The 21,442-nt window shown below is 42.6% G+C and overlaps 5 protein-coding genes across 13 annotated transcripts in view; all 5 read left to right on the top strand.

Moving 5' to 3' along the window:
* Positions 1-5,271: 5,271 nt before the first annotated feature.
* On the top strand, positions 5,272-9,973 carry LOC6733023 (probable multidrug resistance-associated protein lethal(2)03659). The gene is made up of 7 exons (XM_016178001.3): positions 5,272-5,544; positions 5,771-6,019; positions 6,081-6,234; positions 6,296-8,046; positions 8,102-9,314; positions 9,369-9,785; positions 9,840-9,973. Exons 1-7 carry the CDS (start codon positions 5,477-5,479, stop codon positions 9,867-9,869), a joined length of 3,882 nt encoding a protein of 1,293 aa, XP_016025710.1. The 5' UTR covers positions 5,272-5,476; the 3' UTR covers positions 9,870-9,973.
* Positions 9,974-10,345: 372 nt separating this feature from the next.
* Positions 10,346-11,895, top strand: LOC6733022 (endonuclease III-like protein 1). Its single transcript, XM_002080065.4, has 4 exons — positions 10,346-10,541; positions 10,606-11,073; positions 11,139-11,309; positions 11,366-11,895. The coding sequence occupies exons 1-4, from the start codon at positions 10,431-10,433 to the stop codon at positions 11,780-11,782; spliced, it is 1,167 nt and encodes a 388-aa protein (XP_002080101.1). The 5' UTR covers positions 10,346-10,430; the 3' UTR covers positions 11,783-11,895.
* A 97-nt stretch (positions 11,896-11,992) lies between these two features.
* On the top strand, positions 11,993-13,155 carry LOC6733021 (replication protein A 32 kDa subunit). The gene is made up of 4 exons (XM_002080064.4): positions 11,993-12,148; positions 12,208-12,269; positions 12,329-12,915; positions 13,005-13,155. The coding sequence occupies exons 1-4, from the start codon at positions 12,136-12,138 to the stop codon at positions 13,081-13,083; spliced, it is 741 nt and encodes a 246-aa protein (XP_002080100.1). The 5' UTR covers positions 11,993-12,135; the 3' UTR covers positions 13,084-13,155.
* A 988-nt stretch (positions 13,156-14,143) lies between these two features.
* Positions 14,144-17,961, top strand: LOC6733020 (microsomal triglyceride transfer protein large subunit). Its single transcript, XM_002080063.4, has 6 exons — positions 14,144-14,379; positions 15,001-15,800; positions 15,870-16,800; positions 16,860-17,400; positions 17,455-17,622; positions 17,681-17,961. Exons 1-6 carry the CDS (start codon positions 14,313-14,315, stop codon positions 17,832-17,834), a joined length of 2,661 nt encoding a protein of 886 aa, XP_002080099.1. The 5' UTR covers positions 14,144-14,312; the 3' UTR covers positions 17,835-17,961.
* Positions 17,962-18,112: 151 nt separating this feature from the next.
* Positions 18,113-21,442, top strand: part of LOC6733017 (GTPase-activating protein skywalker) — a 41,220-nt gene continuing 37,890 nt past the window's right edge. For 4 of the 9 annotated variants that reach the window (XM_016178003.3, XM_016178011.3, XM_039298572.2 and 1 more), the window contains exons 1-2: positions 18,122-18,276; positions 19,969-20,185. The gene's annotated coding sequence lies outside the window, so the exon portion shown is untranslated. Of the gene's footprint in view, positions 18,277-18,296; positions 18,436-19,605; positions 20,186-21,442 lie in introns of those variants that run through there. The other 5 variants (XM_039298566.2, XM_039298564.2, XM_039298568.2 and 2 more) reach the window with 5 other exon arrangements.

Below are 21,442 nucleotides of genomic sequence, written 5' to 3'. Positions count from 1 at the left end.
TTTTCATTTTCACCAAAATTGTTAAAACTATGTTTGCTGTACATATAACCCGAAACGCAACAAAACAACCGAACAAAATAGAAACAACACAAACAAAATGAGCCGAAGCAAAACGACAAAATCGCAGGGACAACAATGAACAGTCAATGGAAAATGGAGGGAAAATTGCAGGCACTTTTTTCATGTCTGAACGATTTTAACTATGGCCGTAGGTGGAACACCGAATGAGCTGCAATTAAGATATCCTTGCAGTTACCATGAATAGAATACAGGAAAATGGGGAAAATTGAGCATACATGATCCAAATCCAGGCCAGAATTAATTATTAATTACAGTCTCATCTGAGGCTCAAGGTATCCATTATAAATTAAGCATCCTATTATAATATTCTTTCAGCTTTAACATACGAACACAATCCGGATAGATACCTCAGGGTGATATAGCTAAATATTATAGTGAAAAAAAAGGGCAAAAATGGAAAAGTAAATCAGCTAAACTTTCCGGCAGTCGAGAGACGGCAAACCCGAAATGTGGCTTAAATTGAGCGCGGATAAAACTTTTATTATTATGTAGAAGCTGGCATAATTTTTTGCGTTTGAATTTTGGTAAACTTTTGGCTTTTGTTCTACTTAACATAAAGTTCGCATGAATAACAAAACAAATGTGGGAAATAAAGGGAGTGCAAATTTACTAATAACATCCTGTGAATCAGGGACATTTATTAATGTGCGGCGTGGATTTAAATTCGTTGAATATTCGAATAGTTCGGGCATTAAATCGCGTTTTCAGTTGGGAGTTAAAGGTCGATGGCGAATGACTTCCGCGACCTGGTAGCTCCCTGTGACATGCATAATACAATATTGGCCGAAAACTGAACGCGATGGCCAAAACGGTTTGCTAATTGGGTCAACAGTGCAGTTTAAAATTTCCGTTTGGTGACCCCTCCCCAATAACCTCCCCTAATAGCGGTCGTTTGGAGCCATTGTCCTGAGCATTTTGCATGTCATTTCGGTTAATTTAATTATTTACGTCGCTCACTTTTGGGTTTAGTCGAACGAGCACGCAAATTATTTTAATTAGCTATTTCTGTCGAAACGTTTTTGTACAGTTTTTCCCAAATAAACAACTGCACTGAGCTAATTTAGTACCCTTCGTTTTGGGCTTAAATATCAATTATTTAAATGATTGATTTTTGGGCCAGCCCATGAACGACATAGCAAGAAATAAAACTTTGACATAGCTAACGAATATTATCTACTAATAAGTTCGACCCTTAATTTATTTATTCTCTTTTTGAAAGCCCAGAAAACTAAGAGAACAAACCATGCAAATCAATCGCTTGACCCTTTTTTCCATTGATTTTTACATACCCACTGTGAGGCATTTCTGTTTGGGGCTTTATCGGCGTTTGCATAATGCAGCAATTCCAATTAGTTTTGCCAACTAAATTTCAATTACATTTCAAACACACTCGCACATGAGTAGCTCGACATGCCATGGCAATGAAGTTGGCCAAAAGATTATTACGACCCACAAAGTGTTGCATAGTTTAGGGCGCACGTTTTGCCAAAACAGAAATTGAATGCGGAAAGCCGAAATATGGAAATAAATTTGGGTAAAATGCATCGAAACCCGCTGCTGCACACATTCATTCGGGGCTATTTCTGATCGGGCTCTAAAAGCCCAAAGCATATCATTTGTTGCTCATTTAAATACCGTAATTAAGTGATATCATGCTATCTAATATGAGTTCCCATTCCGCGCAAGTGGCGTGTTCGCCTCGCCGGCGATGGTGGCAAAGCCCCACTTGCGGCTGCTTATTTTGAAATTTTATTTAGAGCTAATTGTTTCCTGGGCCAGGTCAGCAGTCCAGCCCCTTCAGCCGCTCCAGCCCCCTCCGAACGGCAGGAGCGACCTGCACGTGAATAAGCCAGCTGGCAAGCAGCTCCCCCCTCCCCGGAATCCAAACACATGCCCATGTGTACACACCAGCCCATATGCATACGCACCTCGGCGAAAGCCTGGCCGAAAGCCAAAGGATTGTTTGTTTATTTGCTGTTTGCCATTGCCCGTTCACACCGCAGCGAATCGAACGAGGCATCGAGGGGTCGGTTTTAATATTTTGCTGCCCCTTTTATATATATACTTACTTAACTTCCCTGCCCCTTTGGGGCTTTAAGGAAGTTGGAGGGGCTATGTTGCACGTTGGCTACAAAGCGAACTATGAAAGTATAAAAGAGCCTCCGCTTACCTAACGTATCTCTAGTGGTTAAGAACTGTCAAAGGGGCGGCAGGTACTAGTCGTGTGTGTTTAACAATATTTATTGTTCCATTTAAAATGAAAATAACTTATTAATATTTCAGTCTTTACCCCTTTGAATGACACGTTCTATATTAATCAAATTGAGTTCAAGACAGAATTGTCAGCTAGGAGGGCGGAGGAGCCAACTGGCCCGCTCATCACAAAGAACCCTGTTAATTGTCTGTTTTTGATCATAACAATTATATCCAGCGGCTTCCTGTCATACGCATCCCTGTCCAGCTTTCAGCCGAGGATTAGGCAAGGACAAGCTCACATGGGGTGCGCCAGTAAACCTTATTTGCCGTGACCGCCCGCTGTGGGCAGAAAGTCAGCGGTGGCCACTGGACAACCCTTAACCCCTTAATAGGTCTGAGCACATGCTGCCCCTCCCGGAACCCCTTGCCCCATTCCACCCCCGCCCCATCGCACAGCTAACCGCGAAAGTACACTGAAAGAGAAAGTGAGAGAAAGATTTTAGAGCAACATACAGGTTGCAAGTAAACGTGATTGCGAAGCCAGCTGAATATATTGAAAGCTGCTGCACTTTTTCAACAGATGAATGAGGCCAAGTTAAATCCATTCTTTATAAATCTTAAATCTCGTTCAAATAGTCAAAATCAGGAACATTTTGCCTAATGGTGTTAACAGCTGGAATGAGATACTTAGAAAGTTTGTTGCCGTAGTGGTAGGATTACAAAGTGCATACTCAAACATTACTTTCTCAAACATTTTTTCTGCGTGTGGATGCTCGTCAGCAGAAAGGGACGGCTAATCGGGGGCGAGCGAGACGGGGCTAGCTGCAGCTGCAGCTAATGAAACACATCTCCGCTGGGTGGACCGCAGCAAGACGTGTTTAAATTTAGTTTTCGTTAATTTTCGTTTGTTGTCTTTTGTTGTCCAGCGGGTGCCTTGCCCTCTGCCCCATCGCTCCCCCCACGCCCCCCATTCACCCCACTTAAAGTCACTTGCTGTTGTTGTTATCAGCAGCCGCTGCTGATAAGAGCGTTGCGGTCGTCAATTTGTAGCGAAACATATGTTTGCCCCAAGTGACAGCCGCACTCACGCTGCGTCCTCGTCCGCTGATAAGGCAAAAACATGGAGTGACAGAGCCGCAGATGAGCAGGCGTTGAGAGGGGCGGTGGGAGGGGGAGCGGCACTGAATGTGGGAGCGGTCAGTGCCCGTTGGATGCGAAGCACTCCCTATAAGCACGGATGTTACCCTGCGACAGGACGTTGCAACTTTAGTGTTCAAGAGAAGTATCTAAATAAACACAGATATGCTCAAACTTTTAATTCTTAAATTAAATGATATTTGTCTATTACTGAATACTATTTAATCGCAACGGGCATCTGAATGGAACCTCGGTCTTCGCCTTCTCAGAGTGTTGGACTGCGAAATGCTGTATAGATCTTTAGAGATTTCTGCGAAAGGTCTGTATGAGGGTTAAAAAGGGTATTTTATGGATCTCATCTCCTCTTTGTTTGTTGGTCCTCCAATCCGATTCGCTTCACCCAGGAACAGTTGGTACTGCTACTTTTGTTGGGCAGGGTCACTTCAGTGAGTTGTCGCACAGATAAATATGTTTATTTGCCCGGACTTACATTCCAGTCCAGTGTGTGCCTCTGTGTTGGTGAGTATCTGTGTGTGTTCAGAGCTGAGCATATATTTACCTTATTACTCCGCTTTATGCCAATACACGCCGTCCGCATATCTATTTCTCTGGTTCCCTTCCTTCATGTTTACGTTTTGCATTAACTCACATATCGCGTTTTATTTTTATACGCGTTACTCATTAAGAAAAGAGCATGCTGAATTCGCTAAAAAGAAGGTGAGCCTCTTGAGTGAGTAGATGTATCTGCATGTCCGTCAGTCTGTCTGTCCGTTCGTGTGATCCGGGAACCACAAGAGTGGAAGTTATAAAAAGATAGCTTCAAAATCGCTTTACTTCCTGCCAAAGTTTTAAAATCTGCTCGCATTCTAATTGCATTTCTTCACCGCACTTCCATCTAGCTGAGCAATGGGTATCTGATAGTCGAAGAACTAGACTGCAGGACTCTCTTTTGTTTAAATTCAGTTTTTCCTTTTCCTTTTTCTGTGTAGAAATTTTCCAATTTTTCTCTGCCACTTTTGCGGTTAATTAAATCTTGCGGTCGGTTATTTTATGTAAATAAATGATAAAATATTCACACACATTTCTGATTATATTTATGCTGAAAAAAGGGCAGTTCGTGACCATCTGCATCCGACTGAAACTTGTGTGTGGTTTAATTTTTTGGTTAATTTGTATTTGCTTATTGATAGCACGCTAAGCAAACGCTGGAAATGATGGATGGCTCAATTTACAAATATTTAAAGAGACATACATACGTTTTCGGTTTAAAGAATTCAGATGAACATAAATAACGTATGGAGTATAATATAACTTTCTAATAAGGAGTAGCGTAAAACATTTCTCAAACAATGTGTAAAAGGCATTGAAATTCGAAAGAAAAGAATACCAGACTTTGAAAACTAACAAAAAGATTGAATGGTGATTGAAAAATAGATGTCAAGTTACTTACTATACGAAATTAAAGGTATTAGAACGCATGTAAGTTAGCACAGAGATACTGGCCAAAGTCCGTGTCAATATTTATTTCCTTCTTAGTAAATCTTGATAAGCGTACATTTTTAGATATGCAGTAGTATTATCTTTATTTGACGGGTATCTATCCGAATAAAACAATTTCAAAATCTAATGAAATTAAACCATTTTCAACGATTTCCCACTTTTCTCCCAATTTTCTCCTTAGATTTATTTAATTTACAGAAAAATTGAATGATTTTGCATTACTTAAGAAATTACTTAAAGCAAAGTGGCAGATTAAGTAAGCATCTAATAGCTGTATATACTACAAACATAGCTACCAAGATTATCTCTGAGATAAAATACGTCATCCAGGTGAGAAAACTTCCGTGAATTTTATCACTCGTTAGATGGCATCTAAAACGAATCAGAACAAGTTAAAAAGCGAAACCCCACGGACGCTTTTATCTGAAATTTTTGTTCTCGCTAAACGGAAAGTTTTAGTTTTAACTAAAGTGAAAAGTAGCTAATCCAACAAACTATTTAAATAGTGCATTTCACTTAGATAAGCCCATGCTAGCAGAATAACTAAATAAAACTTAAAAGCATGCAGGCCAAAAAATTGCAAACAAATCCACGAGAATCTGCGGGGATATTTTCTACTTTAATGTTTTGGTATGTTTTATTTAAAGCTTCTTTAAAACTATAATGATAGCAAAACCATTTCGTCGCGGAAAATCGTACTAAATACGGTACTGTTATCAGTAGATATCAGTAGTCGTAAGACCACGTCTATAACTTAAGATTATCACGTTTGTATCAGCATTGAAGGCAGGTCTTTGAGAAACTCGGAGCTATGCTAGCAAATAATTAAATATTAATTAATGTATATATTTTTCAGCTTTGCGTTGCCCATACTTTTCAAGGGCAGGAAGAAAAACCTCGAGCCCACTGATCTATATAATGCTCTAGAAGGACACAAAGCGGAAACTCTCGGCGACAAATTCTTCGAGACTTGGCAGTCGGAAGTCAGATCCTGTGGGGATACGGCAAAAAAGGAACCAAGCATAATTAGGGTTATATTGAAGGTATTCGGATGGCAGCTTCTCCTGTCTGGCATAGCTGTTGGAGTTCTCGAGCTGGGAACAAGGTGCGTATGGAGGAATATCTGGCTATACGATCAATATATATTCTAAGTTTCTTCCTGACAGAGCGACCTTGCCACTAATCCTGGGAGCTCTAATAGCAGAGTTCACACGAAATGGAAATGGAGATGGGCTCTGGGCGCAAATTTATGCAATTGCTCTGGTTCTGAGCATACTGTTTTCGGTGCTGATGTTCCATCCCCTCATGATGGCCCTAATGGTAAGATTTTAAATTATTATTCATTATTGTGAACTGTGATACAATAACATTCTTCCCCCAGCACCTGGCCATGAAAATGAGAGTGGCTGTGAGCACGGCTATCTACCGAAAAGCGCTCCGGCTGAGTCGCACTGCCTTGGGAGATACAACCACGGGCCAGGTGGTGAATCTCATATCCAACGACCTGGGCCGCTTCGATCGCGCTCTGATACACTTTCACTTCCTGTGGCTGGGACCGCTGGAGTTGCTCATATCCTCGTACTTCCTATACCAACAGATCGGAGTTGCTTCGCTGTACGGAATCATGATCCTACTTCTGTTCCTGCCGTTCCAAACATTTCTCAGCCGACTGACTTCGAGACTGAGACACCAAACAGCGCTAAGAACTGATCAGCGGGTTAGGATGATGAACGAGATTATATCAGGTATTCAGGTGATCAAGATGTATACCTGGGAGAAGCCATTCGGGAGGCTGATCGAAAGACTTCGGCGTAGTGAAATGAGCTCCATTCGCAAGGTGAACTACATCCGGGGCACTCTGCTGTCCTTCGAGATTACCCTGAGTAGAATCGCTATATTCGTAAGCCTTCTGGGATTCGTCCTGATGGGCGGAGAGTTGACGGCGGAAAGGGCTTTCTCAGTTACCGCTTTCTACAATATCCTGCGACGCACGGTGTGCAAATTCTTCCCGAGCGGCATGTCGCAATTTGCAGAGATGATGGTAACCCTGCGCAGAATCAAAGGATTCATGATGAGAAGTGAGACTGCAGCTTTGTACCTTAAAGGTGGACAAACAAATAAGCTTTTCGAAGGGGAACCCCTTGTGAAATTGCAATCCTTTCAAGCCCGTTGGAATCATGATCACGTGGAACCCGTTTTGGAAAACATTAACATCAGCTTAAGTCCACCGCAACTGGTGGCTGTCATTGGACCCGTTGGTTCTGGGAAGTCCAGCCTCATACAAGCCATCTTAGGAGAACTTCCTGCTGAGTCGGGGAAGCTAAAGGTCCAGGGAAATATCTCGTATGCCTCTCAGGAACCCTGGCTCTTCAATGCTTCCGTTAGGGATAATATCCTTTTCGGTCTACCCATGGATAAGCACCGATATCGTAATGTCATAAGAAAGTGCGCTTTGGAAAGAGATTTCGAACTGCTCCACGGCGATCGCACTTTTGTGGGGGAAAGAGGAGCTTCCCTATCCGGCGGTCAGAGAGCGAGGATCAGTTTGGCCAGAGCTGTTTATCGCCAGGCGGATACATACCTCCTCGACGATCCTTTGAGTGCTGTGGACACCCATGTGGGACGTCATTTATTCGAGGAGTGCATGCGTGGCTTTCTCAGGGATAAGCTGGTGATTCTGGTGACCCATCAACTGCAATTTCTGGAACATGCCGATCTCATAGTTATCATGGACAAGGGAAAAATATCAGCTATTGGCACCTACGAGGAAATGCTTAAAAGTGGTCAGGACTTTGCGAAACTTTTGGCCACGGAGGTCCAGGAAATGGGGGATTCTGATGAGGAACAAATTAATGCAGAAGGCGATGCCAAAAATGATAAGTCGACCTACTCCCGGCAAAGCAGTCGTGTAAGCAGAGTCAGTGTCACTTCGGTGGATTCTTCTACGGAGTCTATACTGGACAATGAAAGACAACCTGCTCAGGAGTCGCGATCCCAAGGGAAAATTGGATTGGGCATATATGGGAAATACTTTTCCGCCGGCTCTGGATGGCTAATGGTCGTCCTGGTTGCCTTCTTCTGCCTGGGCACTCAAATTTTGGCTTCTGGAGGCGACTACTTCCTTTCCTACTGGTAAGTATGCTTAATTGAACTATGTTATTCACAATTGATAAATCTTCGTTTACAGGGTTAAAAACAACGACTCCTCTTCTGCTTCTATGGACATTTACATCTTCAGTGGAATCAATGCAGCCCTAGTGATATTTGCTCTGCTTCGAACCCTGCTCTTCTTCAGCATGGCGATGCACTCATCCACCCAGTTACACAATACCATGTTCCAAGGAGTCTCCCGCACCGCTCTGTACTTCTTCCATGCGAATCCCTCGGGCAGAATCCTCAATCGATTTGCCATGGACTTGGGGCAAGTGGATGAAATCCTGCCCGCAGTGATGCTCGATTGCATACAAATATTTCTGTCAATCAGTGGAATTATAGGAGTTCTGTGCATCACAAATCCGTGGTATTTGATTAATACCATCACCATGTTCTTGGCTTTCCATTTCCTTCGCACATTCTACTTGAGCACTTCGAGGGACGTAAAAAGATTGGAAGCCATAGCCAGATCCCCAATGTATTCGCATTTTAGTGCCACTTTAAATGGCCTACCCACCATCAGATCTATGGGAGCTCAGGACTTGCTCACCAAGGAATACGATAACTACCAGGATCTCCACAGTTCCGGATACTATACATTCCTGTCCACAAATCGAGCCTTCGGTTACTATCTGGATCTGTTTTGCGTGGCCTACGTCATATCGGTAACCCTAATGAGCTATTTTAGCCCTCCCCTGGATAATCCTGGTCAAATCGGTTTAGTTATTACCCAGGCTATGTCCATGACGGGGACTGTTCAGTGGGGAATGCGGCAATCCGCTGAGCTGGAGAACTCCATGACTTCTGTGGAAAGAGTGTTAGAATATAGGCACCTGGAAGCAGAGGAAGAATTTGAGTCCCCAGAGGACAAGAAACCACCCAAGAATTGGCCACAAGAGGGTCTGATAAGTGCGGAACAACTATGTCTAAGATACAATCCCGATCCGAAGACGGATAGAGTCCTCAAGTCACTGAATTTCGTTATCAAGCCACGCGAAAAGATTGGCATCGTGGGCAGAACGGGTGCCGGAAAGTCCTCCCTTATAAATGCCCTCTTTAGGCTGTCCTACAACGATGGATCCTTGTTAATAGACAGCACGGACATTCTCGGAATTGGGCTTCACGATCTGCGCAGCAAGATCTCTATAATTCCCCAGGAACCTGTGCTATTTTCCGGCACCCTGCGCAGCAATTTGGATCCCTTTGAACAGTATGCTGATGAAAAATTGTGGAAGGCCTTAGAAGAGGTGAGAAATTACAAACCTGACCATAACTATAACTAATCACCCTTTCCTCGCCAGGTTCACCTCAAAGATGAGGTGTCGGAGCTGCCAAATGGCCTGGAAAGTGTGGTTGCCGAGGGCGGAGCCAACTACAGTGTAGGTCAGAGGCAGTTGGTCTGCTTGGCCAGGGCGATTCTCCGCGAGAACCGCATCCTGGTGATGGACGAGACTACCGCAAATGTAGATCCTCAAACAGACGCCCTCATACAATCCACCATTCGCAGGAAGTTCAGAGATTGCACCGTTCTGACCATAGCCCACAGGTTGAACACGATCATCGATTCGGACAGGGTCATGGTTCTGGACGCTGGCACTCTAGTGGAGTTCGGGTCACCATTCGAACTACTGACCCAATCGTGGAGCAAAGTCTTTTACGGGATGGTGCTCCAGACGGGTCGGTCGAGTTTCGAGCACCTTCTGAAGACGGCACATGAGGTCAGTAGATGTACTTTTATTTATTTTGTTTTGTTGTTAATGCCTTTTTTCCAGGCCCACGAGAGAAGACTGCTATCTCAATAAATAATATCATGATGAGAGAGTATATAATTCAAATATTTTTTTATTTTCCATTTTTTTATCTTAAAAACCGATTGTGATTAATGGGAAATAAAATTTTTTGATTTAAATGTTGTACTACAGTATTGTAGTATATAAGTAGTATTAGTATTTTTATTTCCTGAGATCTCGACGTTCAGACGGACAGGCGGACACGGCTAGATCGACTCGGATATTGATCCTGATCAAGGATTTATATACTTTATATGGTCGGAAACGCTTCCTTTTGCCTTTTACTTACTTTTCAACGAATCTAGTATATCTAGTATACCGAGAATTAATTTAATTTAATTTAATTTGTATTAAATTTTTTGCTTAAAATGTATTGTAGTAGCGTATAAGTTTTTATCCTGTAGCATTCGAAAAATTGTTCTTAAAATCTTAACTTGTTGAATATTTCGAAATTTCAAATGTTCCCGGCTACTTAGGTGTAAAGTGTGACCGTGTCTCCTACATCGAAATCGATAGGTTTGAAATGTAAACAAACATGGAAACTGAAACCGAAGCGCAGAAATTGTATTAGTTATGGCCAAGAATGTAAAGAAATTAACGTTGGCCAACAAATTGGCAAAACGGGGAGATCTTATAAAACCCACGGAAATAAAAAGCCGTCCAAATCGGGCCGATAACGTGAGGGTAGGCGGAGATGCATGATAAACATTGATATTGATACTCAAGACGCAGTTTCTAAATCTTCCAGGATATCGAGGATCTGGTTGGTGTGTCTTCTGGCGCAGCAGGATCGAGTAGCTCAGTGTTCTTCTCCCCCGTGCAAACCCGCAAGCAGCGTCTCTTAAATGGGGAAGCCGTGAAGAAAACTAACATGAAAATGGAGCCCTTGTCTCCAGCTCGAGTTGCACCCAAAAAGATTAGAAAGGATGATCGCATGGTAACCAGAGTTCGAATGGGTTCGGCTACTGTGGTCATATGCAAGGTGGTGCCTGATGCCGTGGACTCCCCAGTGAGAGTGGATAAGGTAAAAGAGGAGGTGGAACCCCAAATAAAGCAGGAAGCTCAGGAGGATTCCCATTCCTATTCTGAGGTGCTAGCACCACATCCTTTGTGGTTTAACCACCTAGAAAACATTCGCATTATGAGAAACTCCAGAACTGCGCCAGTGGACACCATGGGATGCCACCGATGCGCCGATTTGAAAGCAGACTCGAAGGTATTTCCAAAGAGTGGAATTAAGTACGGAGAAGAATACGTTACAAACGCACAACTTCCTTGCAGACGCAGCGCTTCCAAAACCTAGTTGCATTGATGCTGTCCAGTCAAACCAAGGACCAAACTACTTATGAAGCCATGAATCGCCTCAAAGACCGGGGTCTAACTCCACTGAAAGTAAAGGAAATGCCAGTGACTGAACTCGAGAACTTACTGCATCCCGTATCCTTCTACAAGGTTTGATAGAATTAATAATAAATAAATAAATCGCTCTTACTCTCGATCTCTTCCAGAACAAAGCCAAGTACCTCAAGCAAACCGTGGACATACTGATGGACAAGTATGGTTCGGACATTCCAGACAATGTCAAGGACCTTGTAGCTCTTCCAGGAGTTGGCCCCAAGATGGCCCATATTTGCATGGCAGTGGCCTGGAACAAGATAACCGGAATCGGAGTCGACGTCCATGTCCACCGCCTTTCTAACAGGCTGGGCTGGGTGCCGAAGCCCACCAAGGAGCCCGAGCAAACCCGTGTGGCGTTGGAGAAGTGGCTGCCATTCAGCCTCTGGTCAGAGGTCAATCATTTGTTCGTGGGATTCGGACAAACCATTTGCACCCCAGTGAAGCCAAATTGTGGGGAGTGCTTGAACAAGGACATTTGTCCTTCAGCCCATGCTGAAATTAAAGAAAAGAAAAAGAAAGATCGATAGAAAAGATTCTAGGTTTTAAGTGTTTCTGAAATTATTAGTACTAAGAAAAATATTTTGTTACCCATAAAAAAAATGCATTATTTAGGGCTGTAAGTCCTGTACAAAATCAAAAAGTTTGTCGTTTATTTTAAATTGAATAAAGTATATTCCCAATTTATTACAATAAATCAGTTTTCAAAACAAATATTGACAAGACATAAGACATTTGGTATATACCAAATATATGGTATTTTTACGTGTTCGACCTACGGCCACACTGTCAGTTCTACGTTCGCGCGTTTTAATTGTTTACCAGCGGCTGCTTGTGAAATTATATAGAATACTTAAGTACAAATCCCTAAAAAGCCAAGAAAATGAATGATTCATGTAAGTAGAGCTAGTAGCTCAAAGAAAGTAAAGGAACTAATGGCGAAGCTCGTTTTTAGTTGGAGATTTCAATGCCACACAAACTGCGCCCGCTGGAGCCGCCAGCAATCAAAAGGGAGAAGTAAGTGAGACGCCAGTAAAATTGCACAACCTAACATGATTTCGTACGTTTGCAAATAGGGAATAGTGCCCCTGGTGGTGAAGCAGATTGTGGACGCCCCGGAGGGAAACATCGAGTTGTTCGGCATGCAGTACGCCATGGCCTGTGTTGTGGCCATAGTGCGAAACGTGGAGACTTCCTCAACGAAGATCACCTATACACTGGAGGACCATAGCGGCAGGATCGATGCGCACTACTGGCTGGAGGAGGGCGACGCTCTCAAGGCACCCGAGGTCATGGTCAACAACTACGTGAAGGTCTACGGCACCACCCGGTCGCAAGGCGGTTCCAAAACCCTAATGATATTCAAGCTACTGCCCGTCTTGGATCCCAACGAGGTGTGCACGCACCTGCTGGAAGTACTCAATGCCCGCTACAGGGCCGAGGACTACCAGAGCAAGGGTGGAGCTGGAGCTGGTGCAGGCGCTTCTTCCGGCTCAGGCTCCATAGCTGATTTCACCGCCTCCCAGAGCTCGGCCATTGTTAGTGGGCTAGATCCCAAGCAGCAGGCCGTCTTCCAGGCCATCAAGAGCAATGTTTCCGAAGAGGGCATCTCTCGCAAGGAACTGAAAGCCAAATTCTCCCACATCAGCGATTCTGAGTTGACGTAAGCTGGTTATCCAAAACTATTGCATCATTTGATATTCTTTATTAGGTAATATTAATTCTAACATTTGTTGTTTCTTATTTTTCCAGCAACATTCTGGACTTTATGATTTCCGAGGGACACATTTATTCCAGCATTGACGCAGATCACTTTATTTGCACAATGTAAATCGAATCGTGTAACCATTTAATTTTAAAATGCGTATTGAATATATGTATTAAGTTTTTGAAAAACGTGAAATTTTTCTATATATTAGTTGTACATTAAATATTTCTTATATAATCAGAAAGCGATTGTTCGATATTTTTTTATTGCATTTTGGAATATACGATTATTACTAGGAGATCTTGCTCTTCAAGTTGTCGGGTTATATTTACGACTTATCATATGAAAAGTCATCGATTCATAGTCCTAAGGAAATCTACAATACCTTACAATACTATGTGGCCTCATTAGCAAATCGGAATTTATATTAAAAAACTTGGCAAAATTAACAGCATTCAAAAGTAAGTCCTTGAAGGCAGACACAAATTTGAAAGGAAAGATTAATTTGAAATCAAGGTAGTTTTTTTAGCAATTTTACAATAAAATAAAAACAAGAGGGAATGCAAGTGTGAATGCGAAGTCGAAATTAATTTTTTTTTTTTTTTTTTGGAATATCGATAGATATTGGGGAATAAAATTTAAAAATTGTTCCAAAGTGTGGGCGTGGCCGGTTCGGCGGCTTTAAGGCGTTAGAGTGGGCGTGCCAAAATTATGAAAAAATATCGAAAAATGGTTCAAAAACGTGAGCGGTTAGAGTGAGCATGGCGACGTGGGTCAACAAACTTTCGCTGCGTCTTTGTCTCTAGAATCTGTATGCTGAATCTCAGCCTTCTAGCTTTTATATTTCCTGAGACCTCGACGTTCATACGGACAGACGGACATGTCTAGAATTCCTAGACTATTGATCCTGATCAAGAATATATAAACTTTATATGGTCGGAAACGCTTCCTTCTGCCTGTTACTTACTTTTCAACGAACCTAGTATACCCTTTTACTCTACGAGTAACTGATATAAAAACACATTCCAATATGAAAACGGTATGCATGTTTTTGGATGGGTTATTATGTATATGTAAGCTCATTTGTAGAAAATAAAATAATTTACATTCTGGCACTCTCCGTAACAGTGGCGCCCTCTGGCTCGCCAGCTGTTCAATCTCACCACAGCCCACCTCAGCGACTCTCAGCTGCTTAAAGTCACCACTAGTCAGAATCTCGCTCCTCAGCCCCGTTGTGTTGCCATTCCGCTTTTAATTCCGTCGCCTGCCGGCTCGGCTCGGTCTTATCAATGAATTAATTTACCTCTGCTCAGTTTAATATAAGTACAGAATCGAACAAAGACCTTGGGAAAATGGAGAACACACATAAGAAGTGCCTGCGAACCCTGCTACTGCTGGCCCTCTTTTTGGGACTTTTGGGTAAGTATGCCAATATTTACGATTAGTTGGGTAAATGGGTTTTGGTCAAGTTGAATGAACTGTTTGTGGTAGCGTTTGGCGATAAACAACAACAGTGACAGTGCCACACCTCCGCCTACGCACACAAACAAAAGACCGAAAGAGAACTTTTATCTGACACACTTTCCAATCGAAGCAGCTGTTTTTACAGTGGGGCAAGTAACAGTATTGAAGGTCAAGGAAATGTGAAAGGTTGGTGGCACCTGTACATGTGTTTCGTTTTGTTTCTGTAAAGTTAGACAAAAACGTGCAGTTAACCGTCCTGAATTGCTGAAAACCGAAACATAGATAAACACCATCATATTTGTTCCCAAAGATCCCCGGATTGAACCACATCTACATCGACCTTTGCTATCTATCACCCCATCCCTCCTTCGGATTATCACTCCCTCGTACACGTTGCTTCCACTATTTGCATTATCGCTGCCCACTGTGCAGGGCCACTTGTTGATAACCTCGACCCAGGCTTAGTAAACGACGAAAATACATATCAGCATGTAGCGCTGCTTCTGGGTGAAAGTTATAACAATTCGTTTGACTAATGACGTGTTCTACTGTTTCTTTTGGGCCGCATTTCTTTAGAGGATGGAAGAACGGCCCTAATAGCTCCGAACAGTCAGCAATTTTTCAAGCTACAGAATCAAGTGATACTCCAGGAACTGGGACGAGATTCAGGCGCCGCGGAGACGAGCTATACATTTGAGACCGATCTCAAGATCAACTCAGTTTGGAGTGGAGATGAGGACCAGTTACTGGAGGTTTATATCAGCGGAAGCAAGGTCGACGCCTCTGGAAAAGCCCGCTCAATTACCCAGATACCCGATAGACCTTTTTATATCAGTCTGGTTAAGGGACAGCCTGACAAGGTCATAGCCCATACTTCCAAAGATCAATCCCTGCTGAACTTGGAGCGCGGAATTGCTTCCCTGCTGCAGCTCAGATTGGATGCTTCCCAGGAGGAGGAACTGGATGTTTCTGGCCTGTGTCGTGTGTCCTATAATGTCAAATCATCCACGAAGGTGGAGAAAACCAAAAGAGACTGCTCTCTGTGGGATCTCAGGGTCAACTATCACCCAGAAGAAGCTCTTGGAGTTACTCAGCAAGCCCAGGAGACGGTCTTCTACGAGCTCTCTTCAGAGGGCACACTCTTGAAGGCAGAGTCTCAGGAGAATCACCGCCTCAATCTAGCTGCCAAACCAGATGTGGGAAGCTCCGTAAAGAGTGCGTTGATTCTGCAACACGTCTCGCAAGGATCGGAGGAAGTCAAGCAACTGGAACTAGGCAGCTTAGACAAGGCCATCCAGAGCCTGCTGGAATGGTATCGCGTCTTCGAGCTAGAGTCCGATGTAGATGGCATGATCAGTGCGATCAAAGAGCAAACGGTATGTAAATAATCTCAAATTAATCCCCAAATTTGAAATTCAAATTAACTAAAAATATCTCTCTTTCAGCTGGAGGACCAATTAAAGGCCTCTCTGACGGAATTGCAATCCGGCGATGTGGGCAAATCCTCGCTGGCTCTTGCGTACGTAAAACTAATTCCCCTGGCTCGCATCACAAGGCAAGAACAATTTGAAGATCTACTCCGGGATCACTCAGAAGTTCTGCCCCAGTTGGTGGATCTTTTGGGCGCTGTTCAAACCTTCGATGCTCATAATGCCACCTTTGGATTCCTATACAAGGAGTCGGAAACCACAAACGAGCAATTGGATCTGCTAGAGAAATACCTGCAGTCCCTGGCGGTTGCCACCCATCCAGACAGGAAAATAGTTGAGCACTTGTTCGGATTGCTGGAACAGGAATCTATCAAAAAGCATTTAAAGCTTAGGGAAAGCGTCATCCAAACCCTGGCCACCTTGACCCGCCAAAGCGGACTGGATGTTGAAGATCCTTTGTTGAAGGAAGTGCGTTCTTATCTCCTGCAAGGTCTCACCTCCAAGGAGCCCACTTTGTACATAAGGGCACTGCAAAATCTCCAGGATCCTGCTACCATTGAAGCTCTGCTGGAGCACGCTCAAACTGGCGAGGCCCCCAATTTATCGGTGGCTGCCTTACAGGCTCTGAAAGCTTTTCCGCTAGGTAGCTTTAACTCTTCCCATCGCTTGCAGTTTGAGGGCATATTCTACCAGCGAAAGCGTCGCTTTGATAGCTCCGCTCGCACTCTGGCTCTTGACATTATCCTGTCCCTCCGGCCAACTCAGGAGCAATTGGGCTACCTCTTGGATTATCTGGCCTCCAATGATCGCCAGTTTGAGATCAAAACCTACGTGCTGCAGAAGCTAAGAATGCTGGCTGAGAAGTGCCCACGATTCAGGGCATTGTTCGAATCGGAGCTTCTCAAACGGAGGCATGTAAACAACTACAATGTGCTGGGACAAAAGGGTGAGTGCCTAATTTCCCGATGACATTGTTCAACCAATTATAATCTTCAATACTTGCAGGTCTTACGACAGTCCTCACCCGTCAGCTTTCCCAGGCTCCAGCCTTCAACGAAACCCTGCTAAGTACCCAGGAAGTATATCAGGGAATACTGAAACGTGGCTCCGTGGAATTTCTGCTCCACGCAGGGCGTTCCCAAGCAAGCAGCTTCAAATTGGGCATCTACACTGCCGGCTTGGGCTCGCTAGTAGGCGATGGTGACTCCGGCAATGGAAATGATGGAATCCCGGCGGATGATGAGTTCAGCGAAGACGAAGCGGTCACCGCGGGCATGGAGATCAGTGTGCAGGGTGCTCAATTGCGACCCCTGGTATTCTTCAGCGGCCAGACCGAGCTAATGGGTCACGTGTGGGGAGGAAGTGCCTCGGACTCAACGCCCGCTTACCAGGCAACCACTTTGTCCCAGGACAACGAGCACTACATAATCCTGACCTCCGGGGCGACGCTACACTGGCGAGTTCTGGGCGCCAGGAGCGTGGATCTCAATGGCAAGGTGGGATTCAGCCTGTGGAATCGAAATGCCCAGACGGAAATCCAGCAAAAGTAAGTGGAAAAGTCATAGCATTTCTCAACTCACGGTGAACTCTTGGCTTATAGCACTGGCAGCGCTGTCCTTGGTCATGTGGCCGTTGGCTTTACGTATGCGAAATTAGTGCAGGATTTCAGCATCACCCACGAACCAAAGTTGAGTCTGAATGCGGACTTGGACTTCTACAGCGGCATTAAATTGTGCATGCAACTCCAGCGACCTGAACAGCTTCTCAAGTGAGTTTGCTATAACTATTCTAATGACTCCAATGGTAATTGAAACCCTCCTTCGCAGACAAACCAACGTTCGATCGGTTTTCCTGCAGTCTGTTGATCGTCCTTATGCCAAACATGTGCGCTCTACACTCTCCCACAAAACTGCCGGATGCACCTTTGCCCTCAACCAGAAGAACAACGAAATGTGCAACCTCATTTTTAGCGACTTGTAGATTCTACTGAAGAGATTATTGGAGATTCCTTGCATAAAAACTATTTTTCTATGTGCAAACTCAGAGATTAAGACTCGATATAGTTGTAAACTCAAACGAACAAAGACAATTTAATTTTCAAATGCAACAAGTGTTTAATTTCTTTTGATCAACTCTAAAATGATTGGTAAAGCGGAAATGTGCGTTTTTTCTTGATTCACAATAGTCGCACTTTAGATTTAAAATTCCCGCCCAAGTGTTGCGAAACGCGAAAAGGGACTCCTCGAGCTATCGATTGCAAGAGCTACGCATCATTCCCATCCCCAAATTCGACAGTACCTACAACACTACTACGGCTTGCTTCTTCTTCAAACGCGGCATAAAAGAGGTGCACTCCACAAACACGAAAAGTAAATAACTACTGCAAAAATATCGTCGAACGCGCGAGTCGAATCAAATAAAGGTTAATAGAAGCAGGCATCGGAAAAGCTTGATTTCGGAGCAGTGAAACAAATTAGGCCACCGAATGGTGCTCTTCTTCTTCTTGGGGAATTAGAAGGCTCGTCACACACACACACTCGCAAACAAATGCGAAATCAAAAGCCTCATCCGATTGCCCAAAGTAAATACTTCTATTTGCGAGCTTAAAGGCGCGACAAATTAAATTGTTCAAACTTAACAAATCGATATTTGTGTCACCAATTTGCGCGTTTAACTCAAGTGCTAAGCAATGTACTAAAATTAACATTTTCCTTGCCTTTTAAACTCATACAAACACAATTGGAGCGAGAGAGAGATGGGAAAGAAGGAGAATTGTTGTTGTTGACGTGTTCCGTTTGTATTCATGTGTGCGTGTGTGTGTGTGAGGGAATTTCTGTTGCGTGAAGTTGCAATACAAAAAAAACCACGTGTGAAATGTTCTGCAATTTTTGTAATTTATTCAGCTGAATTGTTATCACGTATTTAGAAAGCATAATCTGTAATAGCCTTGGCATCTTATTAGCACAAAATTTTAACGCAAGTTTTTACTCCGTACGAAATCATAAAAGGGCGTTTATAAATACAGACGTATACAAGAATTCATTTCATTTCTATTACTAATCTGAAATATATTGAAGAATGTTCTAGAATATCCAAAACCACGGTCACGGATGGTGACTATTTTTGTGAACTGCATTGTGATAGGGGTACCTTTTTACCACACACACTTGCGCACTTGCTGCTCTCTCCCTATTCTCCCACTTTTCATAACGGTATCACGCACCCTGCTTATCGGCATTGTGAAAATTTCGTTTGGCTTTAAAGAAATTTCCAATCATAATAATTTTGTGTGTTTAAAAAGTCGGTTTAATTGCAAAAATACGTAGCAATTCATATGTTACCATTATTTTTAACTTGTATGGTTCGGGTGATGCTCTCTCAAACTTGTTTAAGTCTCGTTCGTCCGACATCCAACCGCACAGTGGGAAAGTTCTTAATCCTTTATGTCACTATTTTAGTGCTTAAAATAGGAGATTTTGTGTAAAATCTGAATTCACTGAAATAAATACCCTAAATTCGTGTTATATAATGTTTTAGTAAAGTTGAAATCAGCTTGGTAAAATCATGATTTTTTTTATTCTCATGTTTTTAATAATAAGATTTTGTAAATTGTTCCTAAACAATAAACAATAATAACTTTATAACAACGCTATTTCATGCAAACCACTGCACATTTATCCCACTGTTCGTCAAACGTTGGAGAGCGAGCAACGACGAGAGGTTCGCAACCGAAGCAGCCAACGAAAGTCTATTTAAGCAACCCGCAAAAGGCGCTCTTTCGTATTGCCCGATAATTTTTCGACCGCGCTGCTTGTGTTTTCGGTTCCCGTTGAAACAAAAAAAAAAAAAAAGAAAATAAAAAATATATAAATAAAAAAATGGATGTAGGGCGAAAAAAGTTAAACCATTTCAAGTATACGAAATACGCGAATTTCGGAAACTAGAAAATCAATCTTTTAAGGTAGTTTATTCATCTCGCTCTCTCACTCTCCTCTGTGTGCGTGCGTGAGTGTGTGTGTGTGTAAAGGCCAAAGAGTGCCCTTCGCCTCCCCGGCCACGCCCCCTTGGGCGGAATAATAAATTGGGAAAGAGAATATATATCTTGCTCCTTTAGAATTTACCTGTGAAAGTGAAAACGTGACAACACGATAAAACGGACGAAGCAAGCAAAACAAAAAACGAGTGCATAAAAACAACGAAGGAGGATAAGAAGAAGAACAAGTGCAGCAAATCAGAGAAAAAAGAGAACGGAACAAGAACACAGAAAAAAGTAAAAATAACCAACGAAGAAGGGCAAGGAAAACAAGAACAAAAACACCAGATATTGACAGGTAAAAGCAGTCACCCTCCCATTCTCCTTTTTTATCGCTCTCTCCCCAAGAGAATTTCGAATTTAGTTTCACTATCACCTTTTCTATGATTCATTTGTTCTTGTGATAATATATTGCAATTCACGTGGACTAAGGGTTCAATCATGATATGATTGTTTTTTGTGATTCATTGTGATCATAAATTGTATTCAAATTTGTTTTTGCTGAGATCCAACAAAATTTTTTAAGTCTTAAAATGCCGTTTTTTAGCTTTCATGTGCTCTTTATACCTACATAACTGATTAGATAGACGTTATTTTTCGTTCAACCTTGCACAATTTATGACGGCAGCAAACCACGTTATTCCAAGTTGATAACGAGAAAGAAGTTCAACTTTTTAATGCTGTTTAATTGGGCATTAAAAATGTTGTAAAAAATGAGTTCCGCTTTGTTCTTAAATTTACGGGGGATTATGTTGGTCGTTGGCTTATTTTTGTCCCACATTTTATGTTTATAGCCTAAATATAAGTATTAATATTTATGGTATTTGCAGTGATTTTATACTTTAGTTTGGAAATTACTTGACTTTTCAACGAGTGCAAAACGTGGATAATCACAAGTTTAACGGCTACAATTGTGTAACTTCGAAAAACCCCTTCCGTATTTCCCCAAAAAAAACATTTTATGTCTTATATCTTCTCATGACTCATCCATAGATAAATATTTCGTGGGTTTGGCAATCTCCGATTGCAAAATATACGACCTTTGGAGTTATTAATTATAACTCTGTTTGTACTTCAAACATTTGTTTAAGCGATAAATATTCCTCATTGGGTCATATAATTTGTTTAATCTATAACTATAAATACAGCCCTGCTGGCTGAGTTTCAACGAAAAGGCAATGCAATCAGCAAACATTTGCCAAAAATTCAATTTCTCTGCTTGGTTATCTTATCTGTGGGCCAGAGAGCCGCAAAAAGGAATGCTAAATCTATAAAATATGAGCCAGGTACTTGCGCGTAACTAACTATCTATCTAAATCCATTTGACTGGCAATGAACAAATTGTATTTGGGTAAACTGTCTGTCAGCTGGTCCCATCGAACCGTTCGCTCACGTGAGATATCCGATACAAAACGACTTTTCAAATGTGCCTCGCAAAATCATAAAAAAGCAGTCGTGCAATATACAGATACAGATCCGGCAGGCGAGTCAGCCAGAAAAAGTAAGTCCAAAGCTGACCGACTGGAATCAGAATCAATCGATTTCAATAAGTCAA

The sequence above is a fragment of the Drosophila simulans genome, chromosome 2L, assembly GCF_016746395.2.
Source record: "Drosophila simulans strain w501 chromosome 2L, Prin_Dsim_3.1, whole genome shotgun sequence".
Taxonomy (NCBI): domain Eukaryota; kingdom Metazoa; phylum Arthropoda; class Insecta; order Diptera; family Drosophilidae; genus Drosophila; species Drosophila simulans.
Note: the sequence above shows the minus strand (reverse complement) of the source record. Positions and strands in the feature narration are given on the sequence as shown.

Coding starts and splice junctions, on each gene's coding strand:
- LOC6733021 (XM_002080064.4), top strand. Junction 12,270..12,328: donor CCAGCAATCAAAAGGGAGAA/GTAAGTGAGACG, acceptor GTTTGCAAATAG/GGAATAGTGCCCCTGGTGGT. Junction 12,916..13,004: donor ATCAGCGATTCTGAGTTGAC/GTAAGCTGGTTA, acceptor TTATTTTTCCAG/CAACATTCTGGACTTTATGA.
- LOC6733020 (XM_002080063.4), top strand. CDS start 14,313: ATGGAGAACACACATAAGAAGTGCCTGCGAACCCTGCTACTGCTGGCC. Junction 15,801..15,869: donor GTGCGATCAAAGAGCAAACG/GTATGTAAATAA, acceptor TCTCTCTTTCAG/CTGGAGGACCAATTAAAGGC. Junction 17,623..17,680: donor CGACCTGAACAGCTTCTCAA/GTGAGTTTGCTA, acceptor CCTCCTTCGCAG/ACAAACCAACGTTCGATCGG.
- LOC6733022 (XM_002080065.4), top strand. CDS start 10,431: ATGGCCAAGAATGTAAAGAAATTAACGTTGGCCAACAAATTGGCAAAA. Junction 10,542..10,605: donor ATCGGGCCGATAACGTGAGG/GTAGGCGGAGAT, acceptor TAAATCTTCCAG/GATATCGAGGATCTGGTTGG. Junction 11,310..11,365: donor ATCCCGTATCCTTCTACAAG/GTTTGATAGAAT, acceptor GATCTCTTCCAG/AACAAAGCCAAGTACCTCAA.
- LOC6733023 (XM_016178001.3), top strand. CDS start 5,477: ATGCAGGCCAAAAAATTGCAAACAAATCCACGAGAATCTGCGGGGATA. Junction 6,235..6,295: donor CCCTCATGATGGCCCTAATG/GTAAGATTTTAA, acceptor TTCTTCCCCCAG/CACCTGGCCATGAAAATGAG. Junction 8,047..8,101: donor GACTACTTCCTTTCCTACTG/GTAAGTATGCTT, acceptor CTTCGTTTACAG/GGTTAAAAACAACGACTCCT.